The sequence below is a fragment of the Grus americana genome, chromosome 13, assembly GCF_028858705.1.
Source record: "Grus americana isolate bGruAme1 chromosome 13, bGruAme1.mat, whole genome shotgun sequence".
Lineage (NCBI taxonomy): Eukaryota > Metazoa > Chordata > Aves > Gruiformes > Gruidae > Grus > Grus americana.
Genome location: NC_072864.1, coordinates 21,930,679 through 21,952,811, shown reverse-complemented (window position 1 = coordinate 21,952,811; position 22,133 = coordinate 21,930,679). Strand labels below are relative to the sequence as shown.

Sequence of the window (22,133 nt, the reverse complement as noted above, 5' to 3'; positions counted from 1 at the left end):
GAAGGAACTTCCACGGAACCAGCAGCTCCGGCTGTTTTCCCAGCAAAGCTTGAAGCGGTGCCACAGGCTGCTGAGACAGCAGAGACCTTAAAATATTAGTTGCAGAACGACTTTCTGTGATGAAAAGTGACAGAGCCCAAACAAAAGGGCTTGCAGCCATTTCCCCTGCGCTAATGAATTTGCTCTGGCCGAGCGTTCGCTCTGAGGTTGGCTCCGCACCAGCCCAAGAAAGACATCTTGCAGCCAGCGTGTAATTCCCTCACGGTGGAGGAGCCAGCGGGCGGAAGGTGTCTCAGCCAGTATTTATGTTGTTTGCATTGATCCAAGCCCCAGACGTGAAGCTTTTTTTTTTTTTTCTCCTTCCCATTTGTTTCTTCCCCCCTGGCCGCTCTCCGGCCCCGCTCCCGCAGTGGAGGGGCACGCCAGACCTCGCCCCCACCCCTGCCACCGCACACACTCACCTGCTCCACCCGTTTGGACAAACCCAGACCCTCCTACAGGCTGATGTCCCAGGTGTGCAGCCCAGAAGGCTCAGCTGAGCGGTTATGATGAATTTAGCCGTAAAATGTGTTCTCTGCCCCCAAGGTCACTTCCCTAGAGAGTTTCTAAAATCATCCGAGGTCGTGTCTGATGTGCTTCACACTTTGACAGCAAGTTGTGTGCCTGGGACAAGGGATCTGGCTCCTCTGAGAGGTCACTTTTCTCTGGGATGATTGGTTTGACCAGAGATGCTGATGAGGACATAGATTCATTCCTAGAAGAGCGAGACAGAGGATGCCAATGAGCCCAGCAAGGTCTTACCCTTTCTGTCCCTGTGCAGGAGCACCAGGAGGAGCTCATAGATGTAGCTGTTCCAAAAAAAAATGCATCCCTCCACGGAGTACGCTGCGCTGGTACAGGGCAGATCCTTGGTCTCGGGCCAGGCAAAACAGCTTCCCCGCTGAGCCGTACCTGCGCTGCCTTCCTCAGTACTTTTCCATTTCACTGTTAGTCTGATGGACAACGCTTTCCAAAATCCACAGACTAGGCTGTAAATCGTGTTCAGACAAGATTCAGAGAGCACCTTGTATCCCGGTGGGTCAGGCGCTTTCTCAGAGGTGTACATCTAAACCTGGGACTAAAATGGCAAATCCTCGCAGTCAGCACCCCGCGCTATCGGTTTGACCACGGATGTTACATGCAATATTTCATTGCCTGCACTGTGCTGGAATATTGATTCAGTACCATTTTAGAGGGAATTCAATTAACTAAATTACCGTCTTGCCAGCCTGGCATGGTTTCAGATAAAAAGTGATTACACAGGCGTCATCCCTGCTTTTTGTTAATATAATAACTGCGGCAGAAGTATAAGACACGGGGGAAGATAGAAGCAGGAAGATGCTGAGAAATAAAAAAGAAAATCAAGGATTAGCTTCACTGGCTTTAAATACAGCATGAGATTGCATACAAGCCAAACCGAACACAATCCGTATTTAATGTCTGGGTTTTTTCCCCTGTACAGAGCACAATCGCACGATTGCGCTGAACTGCAGCACTGACCAGAGCCGTGTGCCGATGGTACCGGTGCAGTTCTTCCTAGCCGGGGGGGTGATGTCTCATGGCTGGTGCCTTTCTCAGCTGGAAGAGGGGGGTTGTGAACACCACAGCTGCTCTCTTTAGTCAACTGCTGCAGCAGGATGGTTTGTGGACAGTAAAGATCTGAGCAAGATTGTTGCAGAGAAAAAAATTTAAATAGAGAGTGAACCTGTTATAAAGATTTTTCTATTTATTCAAAATCACATCATAAAATGTTTGTACTTACAGCTCTAAGTCTGCAGCTTAGAGCTCTGTATTTCAGGATGACTACAGCTACGATTCACTGTAAGATTTCACGCATAGCTGGCTTACAGTGGTTAATAACTGATAGAAACCATTCAAAGAGATTGAGAGCATGTGCTAAGACAGCTGAAAGCACATCAGCGGAGTGCTATGATTGCAAAAGGCAAGCCTCCTCTCTCTCGGTTTGACCTGAGATACTTTTTTCTAAAAAAAGCAGTTTCATCATACCCAGAATATTCCTGACTTTCCGCTCACCGAACTGGCATTTTCATATCTTGGCTTGAAAGTCCGTAACCAGTTCCAGCCTCCTGCAGCCTACGACGTGTGTTAATGATCACCAAAATAGCTCGCTCGTGTGTCAAAGCCCCGAATTCATCCCCTTGCTGCCTGTGCAGGGGTATAACAAGAAGCATAGATGACCTGGGCTGGAGGAGTTCTACTGGGACACGGGTACCAACCTCCTGCCACGACAGGCAAGCTGTGTACCCTACCTGTGACCAGCCCATACCTCCAGGAGCCCTGGTCTCCTGAAGTCTGGTAAGTTGTTTCACTTCCAGTCTTAGAAATTCCACCTGGGAACTCAGACAGTGATTTTTTTTCCTAAACAACTCATCTGAAGGAAACACAGGGAGAAGGTTGAGCTTACAAGTACTGCTGTACTGAGCATCCTTCTAACAGGCAGGGCTGTTCTGAGAGACAAAGAGGGGCTGTGGGAGGTTATACTCAGCAAAAAACTCTCCGGAGCAGCCTGTGATGGGTGGTGGAACACTCTTTGTCACCCAAAGTCTTTAAAGCTCAGGGCTGTAGGAGTGGCTGAAGCCCATCCTGCAGTTCAGGGCCACCTTCCTGACCCTGCAGCACTCAGGGCACAGAGCCGTGCGGCCTCTGCTCTGGGGTAGGACAGAGGAGACGCTCAAATCTCCTCAGCCAGCAAACCTGTGAGGTTAGCTCAGATAAGGAGGGAACTGGGGTTGGTTAGCCTAGAGAAGAGGAGGCTGAGGGGAGACCTGATCACTCTCTACAACTACCTCAAAGGAGGCTGTAGTCAGGTGGGGGTTGGTCTCTTCTCCCAAGTAGCTAGTGAAAGGACGAGAGGAAATGGTCTCAAGTTGCGTCAGGGGAGGTTTAGATTGGATAATAGGAGAAATGACTTCACCAAAAGAGTGGTGAGGCATTGGAACAGGCTGCCCAGAGAGGTGGTGGAGTCACCATCCCTGGAGGTGTTCAAAAAACGTGTAGACGTGGCACTTCGGGACATGGTTTAGTAGACATGGTGGTGTTGGGTCGATGGTTGGACTTGATGACCTTAGAGGTCTTTTCCAACCTTAAAGATTCTATGATTCTAACATAGCACCTGTAACCATTTATACTGGCCATCGAAGTGTGCCAGACCAATGGGGATGAAGGTTTGGACCGCTGTCAGTTTGCCTGGGGGCTAGGACAGACCAAAAATACCTGATAATCACATTCAGCTTGTAGAAAAGGTTGTTCTGGTCCTTCAGCACTCCAGGTATCCATCCTATGATATTACTGGATCCTTGTTACCCTACAGTAATCTTGTTCTTGCTATACAGTGAATCCAAACTCCTGGAAAAGGCACTTATGGCATAGCTGGCGTAACACGTGTATGGTTGCATTGCATCAGTTCTTGGGAGCCTTATAAAGCCACATCAGCCACCGTTTACTTGATGCCCAGGAGGTTATAAAGGAATCCATCCGTTTTGTATGTGGGTGTTTGATTTCTTGCCATGCAATAACTAGAAGCAGCAGCCTGATCCATCTCCTGTAACGTGGAAGCTGATACACGGCTCTCCTCCAGCCCTTCACCCTGCTGCTCCACCAGATAATCTGTTTGTCATGAGACAAGAGAAAGAAACGAAAAGAAAAGAAAAGAAAAGAGAAAAGAAAAAAGAAAAGAAAAATGGTTAAGTCCCCAGGAGCCTTTCCAGTGATGCTGGAGAGCCCTCTGAAGAGTGATAAATGACAGCGAGTGTAACGTGGTGTGAGTTTAAGCAAACCCTTATGTCACTGCTTTGAAGTATTTGTTTGAAACATATCTTCTAAAGAAAAAAAAAACATTTTCAAAGCATTCCTGCATAGGTGTGCGAAAAATAACCTAAACAAACAATAATATCTGAAACACAAAAAAAAATATTCAGGCATTTTGGCAGGGAGCTTAGGTGATGTCAGAAAACAAATCTAAACAGAAATGTTTCTATGGATTTTTTTTTTTTTTTTTTGGAGACCTAATAGGAAGCAGATTTTAGCTTTGGATTTAAACATTTCCCTGCAGCATCTGCAATGCTATCCCTACATTATACATTTTTAGCCTCGAGCAGCACAAATATGGGGCTGTTGAGCAGAGGAGGGAAGAAACCAGCACCATCCCGCTCACATTGCTGCCACAGGCTTAGCCAGTGGTCTTGGGCAAGTTGTGCAACCTGAATCTCCCAGGGATTTTACTCTGTAGACTTCAAGATAAATTACGAAATCAAGAGACTCCTATCTACTGATCTCTGCCTTTCTGCCCTCATAAATCCAGCATTTCTTCCTCCAGTGAGACAGAGCTCTAAGAGTGAGGAGCTCAGGATGGGTTAACATCACAACTGGATGAGCTTGGGCTCTTCTCTAGGTGGACCGTGTTGGGGAGGGTATCTCACTGAGCCCAGGCATCTCATTTCCAGACTAAGATCCACTGAGAAAAAGGTGTCCAGTTTTCCACTGGATCAAGAGTCTGATCTGCTGTGTGGCACCCTACAGCTGTGTTGTGTTACATCCAACCTGAGGAAGGGAGCAGGAGCAGAGCCGGAGGCAACATAGGGACCAGGAACCGTGACAGCCTGCAGTGCGATCATATGGAGTAAAAGTCAAAACCACAGCCCAAACGCATGTGCAACATCTGGGAAACGCAGAAATTTGAACAACTGTGGCACTTGATGGCCCCAAAGATCATCCAGAGGATGATAAGTGTTGCTAGAAGTTTTGCTGTGGAGTTGATGGACCCGGATCTTTCCAGGGTTGGACGTGAGACAAAATTGGTACGAACATGACGGCGGAGGCAGGCAGAGGAGTGGTTGCTGTTTGCTTCTTCTCCTGGGAACCGGGAGAGGCCAGCTGGCAGCTGAACAGCTCCTCTGCGCAGCGAATTGTAATATGAAAATATGAAACGCTGGATATCGATAAAACTCATAGCATGGGTCTGAAGACAGGACCCATCTGACAGCAAAGCTTTTGAACTGTCAATGGGTTGATGCTCTACAGGCTGGAGAGGACCATGGTGACCATCCATTTGTTTTTACGGTATTTATTTATCGATTGTGTAATAAATAAATCTCCCAGGAGAGGACGGCGGAAAAAACGGCAACTCCGAAATCAAAAACCTTAACACAAAAATGTGCCTCAGTAGCAGCCTCCAAATTGCTGTCTGGGAAGATTATTAATAAAGCAATTAAATAAAGTTGTCTTCATGCCAGCCGAGACTTAAAGTAATAACTTTATTACTATATAATTATATATATATAGTTACTATATAACTATTAACAGACCTGATAATGGGTGAACCTAAGTGAATGTTAAAGACATATAATCTCATCGGTGAGGTGTGACACGATCCCAGAATGCAGTTGTTATTTTACACATCTAATATATAAATTATTAATATATATATATAATTTATATATTAACATGTGGAGTTAGCCTGCGTTCATATCGATGTGGTTTTTTTTAATGCTGACCTTGTCCCCAGAGAAAGTTTAAAAATATTGATGACCACTCCTATATCTTTATCTAAAGCCCTCCTTAAAGTATATTTTTAAAAAAAAACAACCTAAAAATCCTGCATGCTAAAAATGGTTAGTCAAGTCATGAGCTGTCATCTTCCAGTTTTCCTTGCCTTTATTTATTCCCCGGGGTCCTGCTTCTCACCTGTTTCCTATTTTATCTAAGCGAAACGACACAAACAGCATCTGATTAACAAAGTCTGTCATGTTACCATTGTGTTAATTGCCTTCTAAGATAAATTGTGGCCCTGTCCCTTCCTCTGGGGCTTTGAGGGGCTTGGTCCTTGCAGTAGGATGGTCCCTTCCCTTGTAGGGATTCTCTTTTGGTAGTTCCTGGGGCTGTCATGGAGGTCAGAAAGCCCTCAGTGCAGGTGAAATAGGCACTGAAGTACCTCATGGTGAAGGATTTTAAAACTGAGACTCTCCACAGCGCTGTCAGCTTTGTATTAAAAAAGCAGCAGTATGTTGTTTTTAACTAAAACGCTGAATTTAAATTGAGTGTGCATCAGGTGTATAAACAACTTTGGGTGCTATGCTTTCACTGACTGGTATAAAATTGAGTATCTTTATTCCTGAATTGCTTCTGAAACTGGAATTTGCTTGGTGTTTTGGTTTTGTTTGTTTTAAAAAAAGCCCTGAAGCTTACGTTGGTTGCTGCAGGTCCAGGCACGTGGTTGCCCAGCCCAGCACCCAGGATGGGAAGATGAGTCAAAACCATCCGTGCTTGACCATACATTTGCTTCACGGCATCAACTTGCAAAGTCAAGCACGATGAGAAGGCATAATCCCCTTTTACTTTCTGTCATGCCCATAGGACCAGCCTGCAAAGCCATAAGCTTTGGAGGATGCCTAAGTTATAAAGCCACCAGAAACAACAGTGATGATCGAATTGCTATTTTCAGCAATAGCAGAAGAAATGAAAAGCTAAACTGAGGTGCAGCTCTCTTAAGATCCCTTCTTTGTATTTCAGAGTTGTCAGTGTTAAGTTTTGTGTTTGGTTGTCTCATTTTCTGGGTTAAATAACACGTTATCCCTTTGGCTTTGGCTGCTGCTTCTGCAGAGCTGAGGCACCTCGGAGAGACACAGCAACAACTGATCCTGGCACATATTTTAACTAATCTTCATAGATGTAACTTGTGTTTGATCAGAAACGGCTGAAAGAGTAAAAAAAAAAAAAATCCCTTTGGTGTTGGTGGGGGTTTTTTGGTGGGTTTTATTGTGGTTTGTAGTACAAGTGGTACTCGAGTTCTTGGAGTAAATACTCCTAGCGATGGTGCACACTGGTATCTTACTGTAAGTCGTTCGGTAGTGGTAACTACAGGATTAACACCATTTTGTTGTTGACTTGCCGGCTCAATTAATCTATGATGGGAAGTTTATGAAGCTTAAACTGGGAGTACTGGAACTGGGAGGAATTCACCTTCTCCAGCCTCAACCACCATGGTGGACGTCTCGACCCTGCAAACAAATGCAGCTTAACAGGGCTCCTGTCACCCACCGCCCTGTTTTTGTTTGTCCCACGGCCATGTCACCCTCATCACACCCAAGGGTCCCCCCTGGGCCTCTTGCCCGTTGCCTAGCAACGCCGCCATGAACTGTGGCCTAGGCCGCCATGTTAGGATCAGCACGGGACCTGTGGCCTGCTGAGGCGAGGCGGAAGGGAAGGGAAGCGAAGGGGTCTCCCCTCATGGACACTCTCCAGGCCCCTGGGGAGCGGGCAGGTCCGGCGGTTGCCTCCGCTGGACCTGCCCGCTCCCCTGGGCCCAGGCATCCATTGTGGGCTGCCTAGAAGAAGCTGCCCTCTTCCTGCCAAGGAAGCCTGTGTTTCACAACCCTCCTCATGAAAATTGCAACAACCCCCCCCAAACTATAGCAATCCTCCCCAAAATGTATCGTTTCTTGCTATTTTAAGTTAGATCAGGCCAAGGGCTGATGTGACGGATAGGCACAAGGCATGGCTGGGAGCAGGGGATGAGAGAAGGCCGCTTTTGCACAGCGGTGGGCATTGATGCCCGTAAAATGTCAGCCTGAGCTGTGTGAATTGCTTTAAACATGTCTGGACGTTGTTTTCTTGGAGCAGTGGTACTGATGAGCGGGTTTTGGTGGTGCTGGGTCTCTTCCCCCTGTCCCTCAAATTTGGAAATGAGCCTTAGAAATATCAGGATTTTAGTATCCTGTCGCTTTTCTTTTAAAAATGTTAATCTTTCTTGCTTGAACAGGTTGTATTCAAATATTTAATTTCTTTGAAATTGCTGGGTAGTATCAGTGTTAAGAAGTTGATGATAATATCTGTGAAAAAGTCTCGGCTAAGCATACTTTGATGGCAGCGTAATTGTGGTTCTCCATCATTAGTTTTGATGATGACCTCTGTCTAAAAGCTACCAAGTTAAATTCTTACATTGATAAAGAGTGGAGTTTTTTTCCCATCCTTTTCCAGATTTCCTTTAGAGTCCCTTTTCTGTATCCACTTGTATGAGAAATAGCCTAAAAACATTCCAGACATCAGATATCATCTTCCACCATGGGTTTTTTTCTGCTGCAAGAATAGTGTTCTCCATTGTCAATACAAACTCTGTCTCCTTGGCTTTGGAGGCTAGCTGCTATGGCAAAGGCAGGCAGACTTTTTTTTGTTTTCAGGCTTGAATTGACTTTTCTGTCCATTTTAGTAGGCCACACACTAATCCACATCTCAGTGCTATGCAATAACATGAAAAGAAAAATTGGCTACAGGTCTCAACTGTGTGTTCTTGTCCCACTTTAGGTGAATTTTCTCTCCGCTTAGCTGACAGCCACATATGTGCTTACGAAGCATCCTTTCACCGTGGACAAGTATTTTCTTTGCTGTCATGTCAAGAGGATTGGGACCTACAGAGTAATAAATATCTGCATCTTAAATAGTAACTAACTGTAGGGAATGGTGTGTCCATAGGCAACAGGTTGTATGGGAGGTGATGTGGCATTTGTTTGCATTTTATTACCTTTATTTGAATATTTAAGACAGACATTTGTCATATTTCATTTGCTGTTCTGTGTAACAAACTCGGTACACGTGTATGCCAGGTTGCTCTGAGGTTTAATCATAAGTATTACTTCACGTAAAAATCTCTTAATTTACTGACTCGTCATGACCATAAACATATATTAACGAAGGAACGTGCGTGCACAACTGAGTGGGAATGTAATGCTCTAGGTCATTTGCCCCCCATGCTTGCTTTTTTTGTCAAGCTACCATGGAATGGAAAATAAATTGCAAAGCCTGATGGAGTTTTAAAATAAAAGGTCACACTGTTTCAGAATTTACAGGCTCATTCTTACCTCTTGATATATTTTCCTCTTCTGTTTGAAGGAACCAGTGAGTGTTATGGAATCTGCAGAAGACGACTTAATTAATTTTAATGTCGGTGGCTGGTATTTCTCAATTCCCAAAAGTAAAGTCGCTCAGTTTCCCGAATCTCTGTTGTGGAAAGAAGCTTCTGCACAAGATCAGTCTGAAAATCTAAGATTATTTATTGACCAAGATGGTTTTGTATTTAGGCACCTTCATTATTACATGCAGACTTCAAAATTATCTTTTTTCAGCTGTGCTGAATTGAACTTATTGTATGAGCAAGCGTTAATTTTGCAGCTGACACCTTTATTGCAGGTAAAGTGGGATAGTCTATGTGGCTTTTCTGTAATTTTTTCATTCTTAGATAATATTGTCTGTAGAAGGATGTCGGGGAGTTTGCGTCTATCACTTTATCAATGCTCACGATAGGCATCCAGACAAATAATTTCCACATTCAGCTCATCTGCCACAGTTGGTGAGTACAGAAAGTGTTCCAAATTTCATGCTTGACCTTTCTGTAAGAGCTCATTCAGCAGTCGTTACTTGCTGCTTTTTACTAAATTTAAAGCAAGCAGAGGCTTTTATCTGCCAACTGTTGTGCTCTATGACAATTATACTGATTGATCTTGCTGAATATGAACCTTCTAATCGAAGGGGGTGAGTCTGCCCAAAACCAAGTTCATCCCAGTGGGACAGCACTGAATTTATTTCATAAGAAATGGGGAAATGATGATTCTTCCTCTCCTCCTATTCTGTAGCTACATACATGGAAATGTGAAGTGGATACCTGTAATGGATATTTAATTTAACTGAAAGTATTTTTTATTTTAATTACAGTGTAGTTTTGTTTTGTGCCAGTGAAGGTCGGATCCAGACTTCCTGCCTGGATGAAATGTGTATTTTTGTACATTAATATTTGCGTTTCCTCTAAGTTTGATCCAAACTCTAAGTTTCTTTTGGTTTCTAATACTTTTTTGTGGAATTGTCTCAAAATGCTATGATGCATGATATTTTTAACCCAAGATGTTAACATTTTGGGTTTAATGTGAACATTTTTGGATTTTCTTTTAGGACTATGTTTAAAGATATATCATCTCCAAATAGGTTGGGAGCGGAAGACCACCAAACCTCTCTAGTCTATGGTATTAACAAACCATACATGATCACGTATTTAACATGGACCTATTCTGGTGTGGCCAGGAACACATTCCACCGACCTAGAGTTCTTGCATTTTCTGGCTTTTAAGTGCTTGTCAGTGTAACATTATTAATTCATGAAGGTATTTTACATATGTGCTTTAGAAGTCATACCCGTAGCTCTAAAGTTACTTTATACTTCATATCCTACAACAGTACGTAACCACTTGTTCCGAGTTTACAATAATTTGTTTATCATTCAGTAAAATATTAGGAAATATAGACTGTTACTCATTCCTATCACTGAGCCAAACATCAATTCCCCTTTCTAATCATCGAATTCCCACAGCTTGTTGTAAAGATGTTCTTAAAAAGAGCCCAAATGGTCTTTCAGGCTTTGTGTTGGGTTCTTGGCTATTTCTGTTGTTATATACTTTTACACGTGCCAGAGTGCTGTCTTGAATTCCAGGAAGTTCTATTTAAACTCAAATGTTGAAAAAGAGTTGGTTTATTTTAAAAAATATATGAATAGCTCTAACTATATTACCAATTTTTATAAATGAACTCCACAAGTTCACTCCAGTTGCCTTGAGGTACCTGAAACTTAGGAATCTAGCACATTTGTTCTTGTCTGGACACAATATTCCGTGGCATATTTTAGTAGATGTCAAGTACAGCATGGGATGCATTAGACTCTTTCCCATGGCTGCTTTTGATTTTTTTGCATTAATTATTTGAATTGAAGTAATAAATAGAAAAACTTTACATACCTTAACAGATTTTAGATAACTTGAAGGAGGAGAAATATAATTTACATGTCCAGCCTGCAGATACACCAGTAGCTGCAAGAACATCTCTGAATTACTGGAGAACACGAAAATGTACCAGCAAGCTCTCAGCGATTCCTCCCAACAGTCCAGCCTTCACAGGTAAGTGTCCCAAACTGATAAATTCTTTGCCATCCTTGGGAACGTCCACAGAATGTTTTAGTGTCTTGCAAAGTTTATTTTTTGTGGGTTTTTTTTTTTTTATTTAGTCATCTTTATTTTAAAAATAGGAAACCCCATACAAATGTTTATTCATTTGTGCCGGGCTGTAAGACTTCATCCTTTGGTGAACATTAAATGTTGCACAAGATTAATGCACTTTAATTTGCTTGGCTGTACTAGAGTCAGATCTCCAAAGCGTATGTCTGTGTTCCATTTTTCTTTACATATATCTTGATTTTTCACTGATTTTCTTTGCCTAGGGTTACATGAAAGAGCTCCCCTAGGGCTAGTGGATGCACCTTTACTAGATACGGAAGACGAAGTGAATTACTGTTTTTTGCCACTAGATTTAGTGGCAAAATATCCTGTACTAGTTAATGATGACAATTTGCTGTGGCTGCTTGAGAATGCAGCCCTGATCGAGTGCGAGTGCAGTGACTTCCGCTTCATAGGTAACTGCTCTTTTTTATTATTATTCTGACATGTCTACATCACTTTTTGTATTAAATTGTTTCTGTCTGTCTTCAGTAATGCTTCTTTAAAGATCAGAATCTTGTCATCTTTTGGTTTTGGTTTGGTTTTGCTGTCTGCCAGTTTTACCGCCCTGTTTATCAGTCCAGAAACAAAGCCTCTACCGCGTGGCTTCCAGAGTACGTGTACCTAACCGTACCCACTCATGGCTCTACTTATTTGGGGTTTATTAATCCAGCAGTCTTCTGAACTAAAATGCATTGATGGCATCAGGTTCTGGAACTGCTGTTAACAACTGGTAATTAAGGTAGGCAAAATTTACATGGTAACTCTAAATATTTAATCAATCTTGTATCTTTTCACTAGTAAAAAAAAATACATGTCGTTCATTAAATAAGCTTCCAACTTCAAAAAAGGACAAGTACCTTTCAGTAGGATCACATACTCCTTCCATCAACACAGTATTTCATCCTCTGTGAACTCAGTTAAGATGAGGTAGATACGGAATTGCTACGGCTGTGCTCTGCTAATCCTCTGATGTCAGCACGTGGGAAAACACGTTTAAATGCACGACGGGATGGAACTGTACCTGGGGGGGAGGGGGAACCAGCCAAATAAAGAGGAAACCTCCTACATGAACCTCTCAAGATGCTGTAATAAACAAAACTAACCAAATTCTATACTTCCCCTATTGTTTATGCTGCATCTGGTCTCCTCTAGCATAAACCTTGAGTTTAGGGTTGGGCTTTCAAAGACAAAGTGTTCCCCGCTGTCCGTTTATCCGCTGTGTATATGTGCGTATGGGGATAGCAATGCTGAAGGAAATGAGAAGAACTTATTTTTGCTAGACTGGAGCAGTGGACAGAAGACATCTAGACACACTTCCTATGTTTTATTTTTATTTTCAAGTTAATTTTCTTCGCTCAAAGAAGATGTTGTTGCCTGATGACTTCTCCAACATAGATGCCTTGGAAGAAGAAGTTTTAATTCTGGGAATTCCTGAGCTTATAGATGCTGTGAAGATCTATAGAGGTAATATAATGTACATAGCTATATATTTTCTTCCTTATATGTATTGGGTTTAATGTTATCTTGTGAAATTAGATGTTTGAAATGGAAATTATATCAATGTGATCAACACTGAGGTGAGTTAGCAACTTGTTTCCATAAATGTTGAAAACAGTGGAAAATACGGGGGTGATTACTAACCGCTGACCTTCTGGGGCGCAGTCTCAACCTCCTTTCCTTGCAGGCGGCTGCTCCACGGAGGCCGGGGGGCAGCGAAAGGCGACGGCGTCAGCGTCGGGGGGGTCCCCGCTCTACGCCATGGCACTGGGGCTGCTAGCCAACTACCCGGATTCAGCTCTGGGCCAGCTCTGTGTGGGCAGCGACCTGGGCAGGAGCCGCCTGCACCTCTCTGGCGATGGCATCCTCTTCCAGCATGCCAGGTACCCCCCCCGCCTTCATACAGGCGGTATCAACATCACTTTGGGTTCTTTCCAAATGCTATCTAATGGGGTTTGTAGTTGAAAAGGAGCCCTGTTTTCAGCAGCTTGTCTTTTAGAACTTGTATTCATTTCAGCTAAACTTGCAGGTGACTATAACTGTGGGAATTAGCATTCTTCTATTGTATCGTAGGCTTCTGAGCCTACAATGCCAAAGTAGTGTATGTAAACTTTTTAATGATCGCACATTCCTAAAACTTTACCATTCATTTGGAAGACTTTTTATGGGATTTTTGAAAAGCATCTAAATGCCTGTAGGTACAGGCTTTTTTGAAGCCACAGAAAAGTTGTACTGTCATGTCTAGTCCAAGAAAGAACGTAGATTTCTGAATATCGCGTTAGAACTTCATCCTTTGAGACATACTTCTCCGTATTGTTAGCATTATTGCTCGGGCTTGCCATACCGGTGGTTTTTAAACCATACTGGTTTAATAACATGCCTATCGCATAGGGGAATGGCTCCTTAGGGAATCGTTAGCACCCCTTTCCTGAAATCACTGAAAACGTAAATATAGAGGTCAGACATCTTTGCTGTGACAGAGAGAATTTTTTTTTAGATGCAGACACTCACTAGGTGAGTCATGAACTAGCCATTAAAATACACATTTTAATAATCTCTATTAAAAAGCGTGTATCATTTTCTTTCACCAGCTTGTTGTGATTTGAATTAAGAAACCCAAAAGAAACCACAATGATCAGTAGATTGTGAGTCAAACCTGCCAGGCAGTAGATGCGCAGCCGCATGCATTTCCATCAACCACAGACTGAAAAGCTTTAACCAACTTTAAATTTAGCACAACCCGACAAAACCCACTCTGTAAAGGGTGACAAAAAGAGAGCAGGAAGGTCGAACACAGAGTCAGCTCATCTCTGCCCCTCAAATTTTGTCTGCACTTGCTGTTGGCGCTGGTGAATGATCCAGTGTATGAGAAATACCATACTAAAAGCTTTATTCAAAGCTATTGCAGATCATTATTGGATGGCTCCATTGCAATTGCTTTATTTGTTGGTGTTGGATTGTTCTCCATTAAAAAAAAAATGATGTGGAGAGTTATGACTAAAGCTCAGTAGGTGCAAAAAAAAAAAATTTAGAATTCATATTGCCTGATTTGTACTCATTAAAAATAAGTAGTGAAAACATAAAGCAAGAGTAAAAAGTTTAGTGATTTCATCTTCTTTTGGATAGGAATTGGCTGGGAACTTGCCGACTTCCTCTCACTGAAAATATTTCTGAAATCGAAGAGCTCTGTGCTTATTTGGACAAAAGGGACACCACATACGAGCCAATGAAAGATGCTTTAAAATGCTATCTGAAACAACAGATGCCAGCAGAGAGCAGAGATTATAGTAAGTCAAGATTTCTCAAGAACTCTTTCATTTTAAAGTAGAATGAGCAGTGTTGCCTGAATACAATTAATCAGTCAATGATCTACATCTACTTTTGAGGAATTGTTACAAAAATTATTATTAACTGGCTGTTGTTGCTCAGTTGAACCCTAGAGTGGTAACATTAGGTTCTAGATGAAATACAGAGCAAGTCTGTGCTGGATGTAGGTAGTACTGTTCATACTTTTGGATCATTTTACTTGCTAAACTTGCCAGTCTAATTCATCACTGAACTAATTCACTGAATCCAGTTCCTTCAAGCTTAGATGACCCAAGTTACTTTCATCAGAACATGTTCTACCTTAAAAATATGAGGTTTCTTTTGCTCCCATTTTTCTAATGCGGGACTCTTCTTACAACTCTTGCCATTAAACCGAGGAATCTATTTCTAACTTCCAGCCTAAGTGCATTCACAGCCACATTTAGCTCTTGCTAAAACTGACCTCTAACTTAAATGCTGTTTCCACTTTTGTTTATCCCCTCTTTTTCTCTAATGCATTTACAGAAAAATCATGACATTTTCTATCAGCCCTTGTTGTGGCTTCTTAACAGGAGTTCATATGATCCCCTGATTAACCTAGTGAATTTTCTTTTCACTTATCCCAGTTTCCCCATATTTATAGAATTTAGGTCAGCAGAGATCTCTGGAGGTCGCTTAGTCCAGCTCTCTGCTCAGAGCAGGATGGAGTAGGTCAGGTTGCTCAGGACCTTGCCAAGAAAAGCTTTGAGTATCTGCAAGGGTGGAGATTCTGCAGCCTTTCTGGACTGCTGTTCCAATATTTGACCACCCTTGTGCTAAACAAAGGCACATATGGAATTTCCCATGTTCCAACTCTCTTTTCCATTGCCTCTTGACCTAGCACTTTGTACCTCCAAGAAGAATCTGGCTCTGTCTTCTCTACACCCTCCGTTAGCTGTAGACAATAACAACCTCCTTTAAGCTGTTCTTCATAAGACTGACCACAACCAGTTTTCTCTGCCTCTTCTGTTATGCCATGTGCTCCAGGAAAGATAAATTTAATCGCGCTCTGCACAAGGTAATCCAGTTGAAACCTCCGCAGTATTTTAGACTATGCTGCTACTAATTCTGCTGGAGTTGGCTCCCTCAGTACATCCTACAGTCTCACTTGCAGTTCCTTGGTCCACTGGTGGCAATCGCTGCGATCAATGAGCGCAGCCATCCCTCTGCCCCATCCGGGCACAAGCCTCCCGGCTCAGAGTTCAGCTCGTAGGATCCTAACTGTATTTCCTGTTGTTTATTTGCAAATCTGACTTCTTGTTTCGTCGTAGTGACCTTACTTCCAGTTTACTGCACCCTCGATGCCCTCTGAGTCTTTCTGTAGGGGCTGGTCATCCTTCTTGTTTTGAGCCGTCAGCGTATTTCACCAGGATAAGGTGAAGGGGCTGATGGTCAAAGTATTCTTCCCTGCCCCGTGCGGAAAGCGCGTCTGCAGAAAGAAGGGAATCTTATCAACTCTTAGATGGAATTCTAACCCTTGAGAAAGAGAGTTTTTCATCCTCAATTAATTCTGTGTCATTACTGTGTAGCCTGTTGGGTAAAACGTGCTGGAAAAAGTAACTCTGACTCAAATCTCTTAGCAGTAAATGATGCCTCATTTGTACATATGTTACGGAAGATGGATAGTCCCATTATAGTAGCTACTATAGACAAGCATATGCCAGTTGGTTTGTTGTTTAGAGATAGTAGAATCTATTTATATCATTATCCCTAGCCCTATAAATAATATCTTCGAGACCGTGACTTGCCTATATCTTCTGTAAAGGCTATTGTAAGAAACACAGTTCTCCAATCTGGAGCCCTCTTCAGTGTTACTTGTATTTTGAGGTATTTTTAAACAATTTTTTTGAATGCAAATGTATTTTGATTTTTATCCTAAGGCAGTGTCCCAGAACTTACTGACTATAAATAGTAATCTGAACTATACTATTAAAGATTTCAACAGAAGCTTTCCCAGATCTTTGTTGCCGTGCTAAGGGAAGATGTGGGCTGAACCCAGACTAAAATATATCCACAGCCGTGACGCTGCACCTGCTCTCTGTGCATAAGAGCTCTTTGAGGCTCGCACCTTCCCTGATGCTGCCCTCTTCGAAGGAAATAATGAAGCAAAGACGGGAAATGATGCGATAGCTCTAGTCCAGGTTGCCCTGGAATTCCACTGACTTCACGCTTGCCGACAAGCCGAGTCTTCGCTTTCAAAAATATTTCAGATTTCTGCCTTGCTTCCAGTACTTTGGAAAGAAATTATTTCTTTCTGTGGCGATAGAATGTATACTTGGATTCACCTTCCTCAGGTGACATAAATGCGCCTGCTCGGCAGAGCGACCATCACTACGCGAAGGCGTATAGCCTCCTTGCTGTTATTGGTTTTAAATCTATTGAGGAGAGTCGCTTTGGCTGCAGCACGGATGGACCGAGTCGCCCACTACTCTGACGTTACATCCTGCCTTGCCTTTTGCTTGTAGTTACATACGAGCACCAGGCAAAGCACAGGAATTTCAGCTCTGTGTGCATAGGGTACGCTCTGCGACTTCACCATTTCAAAGAACCATTATTATTTGCAATATTTTGATGTAAAATTCCATATCATATTAACTTGGTGTCCATAACAAAATAATTACTACTTGCAGTTATTTCAGTTGTTGCCTTTCCATTTGTTACTCCGTCTCTAGACGCAGCCTGGACGGCAGAAGTATCCGTGTGCTCGCTGCATCAGACTGTGAAAGTTTATGTGGGGAGTAACTGGTATGAAACGTGCTTACAGACTTTACTGAAGGTACGGGTAATTAATTGTCTTTGCATTGCCTTCACGTGAACCTTCCTGAGATGGAATCTATAATTCTACAGACTAGAATATATATTTCCTGTAATAAGAATTATTAGAATGGGTTTGACCTGAAAACTTGGAATTATCAGTGCTTCACAGGTAGGCTGGGCATTTTATATGAACTATGTTCAAGTGCCTGAGGGGAAATAAATCTTGGACTTCCCAAGAAAGCACTTTCTGGGCTTATAATGTCAGTAGACTTGATAAAACTGGTTTAATTCTTTCACTGAGAAAGGAAAAAAATCCTGTTTGGATTTCTTTCCCTCTGTAATTAACACTGGAAATATAATCTTAATGTATTTTTATTTCTGTAGTATCCAGAGCTGTTGTCAAATGACAAGAAAGTCTGTTGGATCACATATGGTCAAAGTCTTCTAATCCATGGAGATGGGCAAATGTTTCGACACGTTCTCAACTTTCTAAGACTTGGGAAATTGGTTTTGCCAGCTGAATTTAAGTAAGCAGGGTGAACGTGTTTCTTTGGTGTTATTCGATGGTTTAGGGGAAGCAATCAGAAAACAAATCCCCGTGCTTTTCATAGAAATATTATCCAAAAGAATTAAGACTTTTCCTTTTAGTCTCAAAATACACTATTCTATCTAAACATAAATTATTGGGATTTAGAGATTGAGCGATATGTTTTTGTTTCGGTGTGTATGCCTTTATTTTAACGATCGATATGCCAGACACTTGTACTGCGGGGTGTATAGCATGTGTTGGTGCACTGTGTGCACACCTTTAGCAAAAAGGAAAGCGTTTTTATTGATGAGATCATTGTATCCCTCTTCAGATGTTTTGTTTTGGGGGTTTTTTTTATGGCAGGGACAGCTAAGTCTGCCTAGTCCAGCTGAAAAATACTCCACCTGCCCCCTCTACTGGTATCTCTGTTCTAATGCTGAAAAATAGATCTTCCAAAACCGCAGTGGTACAGGAACGGAGGAACGCGGGGTGCCTAAAGAGGAGCGGGCGCTCTCCCTCCATACGCAGGTCACTCTGTTAGGTCTCTAAACTTTATCAAACGCCAGAAATGGAGAAGTCTTAACCCCCCCAGTCTCCTAGGGGTAGTCTGAGGGTATCCCAACGTGTTTCAGTTGCCCCTGAGATTGCCCAGAACTGACCCGTTGGTGTTACGGTGGCTTCTTGTAGCAGTTTCCCTGGGACTGATGCTTCTGCCACCCCTACAGCTTAGAATTTTTTGCGTTCAGCAACAAAGGTCTGCCTGGCATCAGAAGATCTTTCAGTCTCTTCGGTTCTCCTTGTTTGTTGGATCACAACTACTTGGCAAAATATCTTCACTACAGATCGCCAGCTGATGTGATAATTTGTAGCACATTTAGCTGTTTCCAAGAGCATTTTCATTCTTTTTTTCCCCAAAGTCAGTAGAGATGTTACACCAGTGGCTTCTCTGATATAATAACCACAGGTTGCTTTCATCTCTGTCATCAAAGGCGTAGGCAGCCAGATGTCAGACACTACAGTTACATCTATACAAGCAAACTAAGTATGTCTGGCAATGTTTTTGGTCACCGAGGCCAGCTGCCTTTCCACTGTAACCTCCCAGAGATGGTGCCTTCGCTCCTCTCATCCACTCCAAACAGTTCCGGGAACATCCGAATGGTCAAACCATGCCTGGGAACTGTTGGAGAGGGTGTAAATTGGGTAGGACCAAGCACGATGCTAATAGTTTACTAGCAGGGATAATCGTGTTCTAGGACTAAGAATATTTCTGGGAATGGTGGATGTCCTAGAAGCCCATCGAACCCATGTCATGAGTGTCGCAGAGCGGAGTAGGACTCCTGTTTCTCAAAAGCAGGTCTTACCATCAATACCCGTGGTTAATTAAAGCAAAAAGGGAGGACCGAGTTTTTCACGTAACTAGTGTAGAGGGGCAATAGCTGGAAAAAGTATCAAAAATAGCAAGTTTTACAAAGATTTAGAGGGGTGCTGCTGAACACCTCTGGTTTAGGAGCTCGTTTGTTTTGGCTGCACCTTTTCAGAAGTGTGTCCTCTCAGTTGGGATTCCTGACATAAAATTCTGACTCAGTGGAAGTCAGTGGTAGTCAAAGGTAAAATTTCTATTGATTTCAATAAAACCAGTTTTGGGTTTGGGTTTGGTTTTTGGGTTTGGTTTTTGGTTTGTTTTTTTTTTTTATCATCATTCGGATGCCAGATGTGAAACAGGAAGGGGGAAAAAAAAAAAAAAAGGTCTGGGTACTTTTCAGTATTTCAAATTACAGGCTATTTGTCTGTCTGTTAAAAGAAAAAACCACTTGTGTGAATGCATTGTTCATTTTGTGTAGTGAGTGCCTAAGCTTCCAAAATTAATATCTATTTGGAAAAGATAATCTGGTGACATTGTGTTATAGTGATTTTACAGTTCGGTTTACTTACGACTTACAGAGAATGGCCTCTCTTTTGCCAAGAAGCAGAGGAGTACCAGATCCCTTCTCTTTTAGAGGCACTTTACCACTCTGATGCATACAGGTAGATAAAACTTCTCTTTATTTTTTTTCTTTTCCATAGAATAATGGCCTTTGTTCTGACCTAGCAGTGTTTGTCCTTTGAAAGGAGCACAATTTTCTCCTTTTCTTCTGAAACACAGCCATTAAAAGTTGAGCAATTCCACTAGCTTTTGGGCCACATTTTTTTCTTCCCATCAGTTATTTGGTTACTGGAACAGTAACAGAATAGTCTTCAGCCAGTTCTCCAGTAATCAAGGAAAAAGGCAACGAACATTTCCCTCCCCTAAGTCCAGATACTGAGAATATTGCAATGCACACTGGAAACCATTGTCCAGAGACACCAGACTGAGCAGAGACAGTCTGATTTATTAGCTTTGGCTTGGCCCTGGCTTTGCCAAGCCCCAGCTGGTTTCTGCAGACCCACTGGAGGATTTGCCAGCACTGCAGACTGTAGAATGGCGTATCTTTAACGCAGCATCACAGAAAAGGTTTGAGACCAGCTGGAATTTTAAATCTTGATAAATTAATGTTGAAAATAAGCCATAACTTTTTGGATATGAATTCATCGTTGAACATTTTCTCAGAGACTTATTTTTCCATTGCTGACAACTTTAAAAATAAGATTGGATGCTTTTCTAAAAAAAATGTTTTGCTATTAAACCAGAAATTAGCATTCAGAGTTACTGGAGACCAGGCTTCATGGATTTCCAACCTCATTTTAGTGCCACGAGCAGTAGTAGGACACACTAGTGGTAGCTACCACTATCCCACCAGTGGTGACAGCAGTTCCTGGATTTTATTGTAGATCTTTACGAAGAAGAAATCCTAAAAGTCATTCCCAAACTTCCCCAACCCAGTGTAGGAGCCTAACCTCACATTCCTATACCTGTAGAGCACGAGGAGGATGTCAGAGGAACTCTGAAGCACTCTACGTGTGACTGACAATCTGTTACGCTCCCCGGGAGGTTTTAGCTAAGGACTAACAGACTCCTCCACTGCTCTTCGGTGCTTTCCCATCAGGGAAGGTGTCGGCATCTCTGTAACACACACCAAAGGCCTCTAGCAAAGTGAAACCATTGGGGCTTGGTCCCTAGAGTCCATTGCTAGCTGGACAGGCTAGTCAGCTCCGTAGGCAATCGTATTAAATCCCTGTCTATAGGAGACAGAGCAGCAGAGACTTTCTGCTTCCGGAGTTGTTTTGCCTTTTCAGAAACTGCTGTGCAGCTCGGGCGGTCACTGGCAGGAGCTGAGTTTCTTGCAGACTTAAAATTCAATTTTGAAACTATGACTATAGATGGTTGACTGGCATCTGACTAGCTTGCTCCCCAAAGTGTCTAGAACCTCTTCATAAAAGAAAGAGAAAAACCAAAACCCCACTCCAAATGCGGTGTCAAGTGGAGACGGCTGGGGTTGAACAGCAAGGCCTGCATAGATCCATTGGTCAAGGGTTTGTGGATGCTGGAACGGAGACAAGAAATCATTTTTATCTCCTGTGTATCTGCAGCATCACATTTCAGACATTCTCATCAGTGAAAACTCCTGGTTGTTTGCTACCCTCATAATTTATTCACCAGTGATAGTTTAAAAGCAACGCGTAATAATGAATGTGATATACACAGCTCCACTGGTGACTGGAAGTCCTGGCAGCTCCTCTTACAGGTTGGCTGAGTATTGCCCCTGGAAAAAGTTCCATAATAACTGCAAATATTAATTTTCTAGATTATGGATCCACAACAATGAATTGCACAATGAAGTTTCTTTTCCATGCAGAAGGTTAAGTATTGTGTCTTGGAATGAAGAGCATGAGTTCAGCAAAGATCCAAAAGAAGTAAGATTTGGGTTTTAGACTATGTTGCCATAAAGCACTTCTCAAAGCATTTTGAACTGGAAAAGTGCCAAATTTAAATTCTCCAGTACCATTTTGCTTTTGTGTCTCTCCAAAATCAGCTACAAAATAAGCCTTGGCAGTATCTCTCAATAAAAAAAGAACATTTTCATTTCAAAGAGCCAGGCTTTGAGCATCACGAGAGGCTGGAGAACAGCAATGTTCACATATCACAAAAACACGAGAGAGCTCCTTTATAAAGAGATAATTTAGGTGGAGTTCCACACTTAATTCCGCAGCAGATTTCAAGGCAGGGTGCTTTAGCGCTGCCTGAGTGCTCGGCTTTTACATCTGCTTTTTATCCAATGACTGTATGCTGTCAAGTCATGCAAGGTCAAGATTCTCTTTCAGCAGGATTCCATTTTATTTAGGAAGTCAGTGGAAGGGGGAAAAGTTCTTCCTGCTCATGCCTTTGAATACTTTCAGTCCTTGGTTGGACACCGGCGGCTGAAAGTTGCCTTCAGTCTCAAGAGAAAGGCGAAAGGCAGGTGCTGCCTCTGTAGCATTCACACGCTGGTATCAAACGG

General features: G+C 42.5%; 1 protein-coding gene across 1 annotated transcript in view; it reads left to right on the top strand.

Annotated features, from left to right (window-relative positions):
- KCTD19 (potassium channel tetramerization domain containing 19) overlaps positions 1–22,133 on the top strand; it is a 28,796-nt gene that overhangs the window by 2,171 nt on the left and 4,492 nt on the right. Inside the window, exons 3-11 of the mRNA XM_054840992.1 lie at positions 10,841–10,991; positions 11,312–11,503; positions 12,432–12,554; positions 12,775–12,970; positions 14,214–14,374; positions 17,105–17,208; positions 17,574–17,716; positions 19,660–19,743; positions 21,441–21,549. Coding sequence (XP_054696967.1) covers positions 10,841–10,991; positions 11,312–11,503; positions 12,432–12,554; positions 12,775–12,970; positions 14,214–14,374; positions 17,105–17,208; positions 17,574–17,716; positions 19,660–19,743; positions 21,441–21,549 — 1,263 coding nt within the window. The remainder of the gene's footprint in view (positions 1–10,840; positions 10,992–11,311; positions 11,504–12,431; positions 12,555–12,774; positions 12,971–14,213; positions 14,375–17,104; positions 17,209–17,573; positions 17,717–19,659; positions 19,744–21,440; positions 21,550–22,133) is intronic.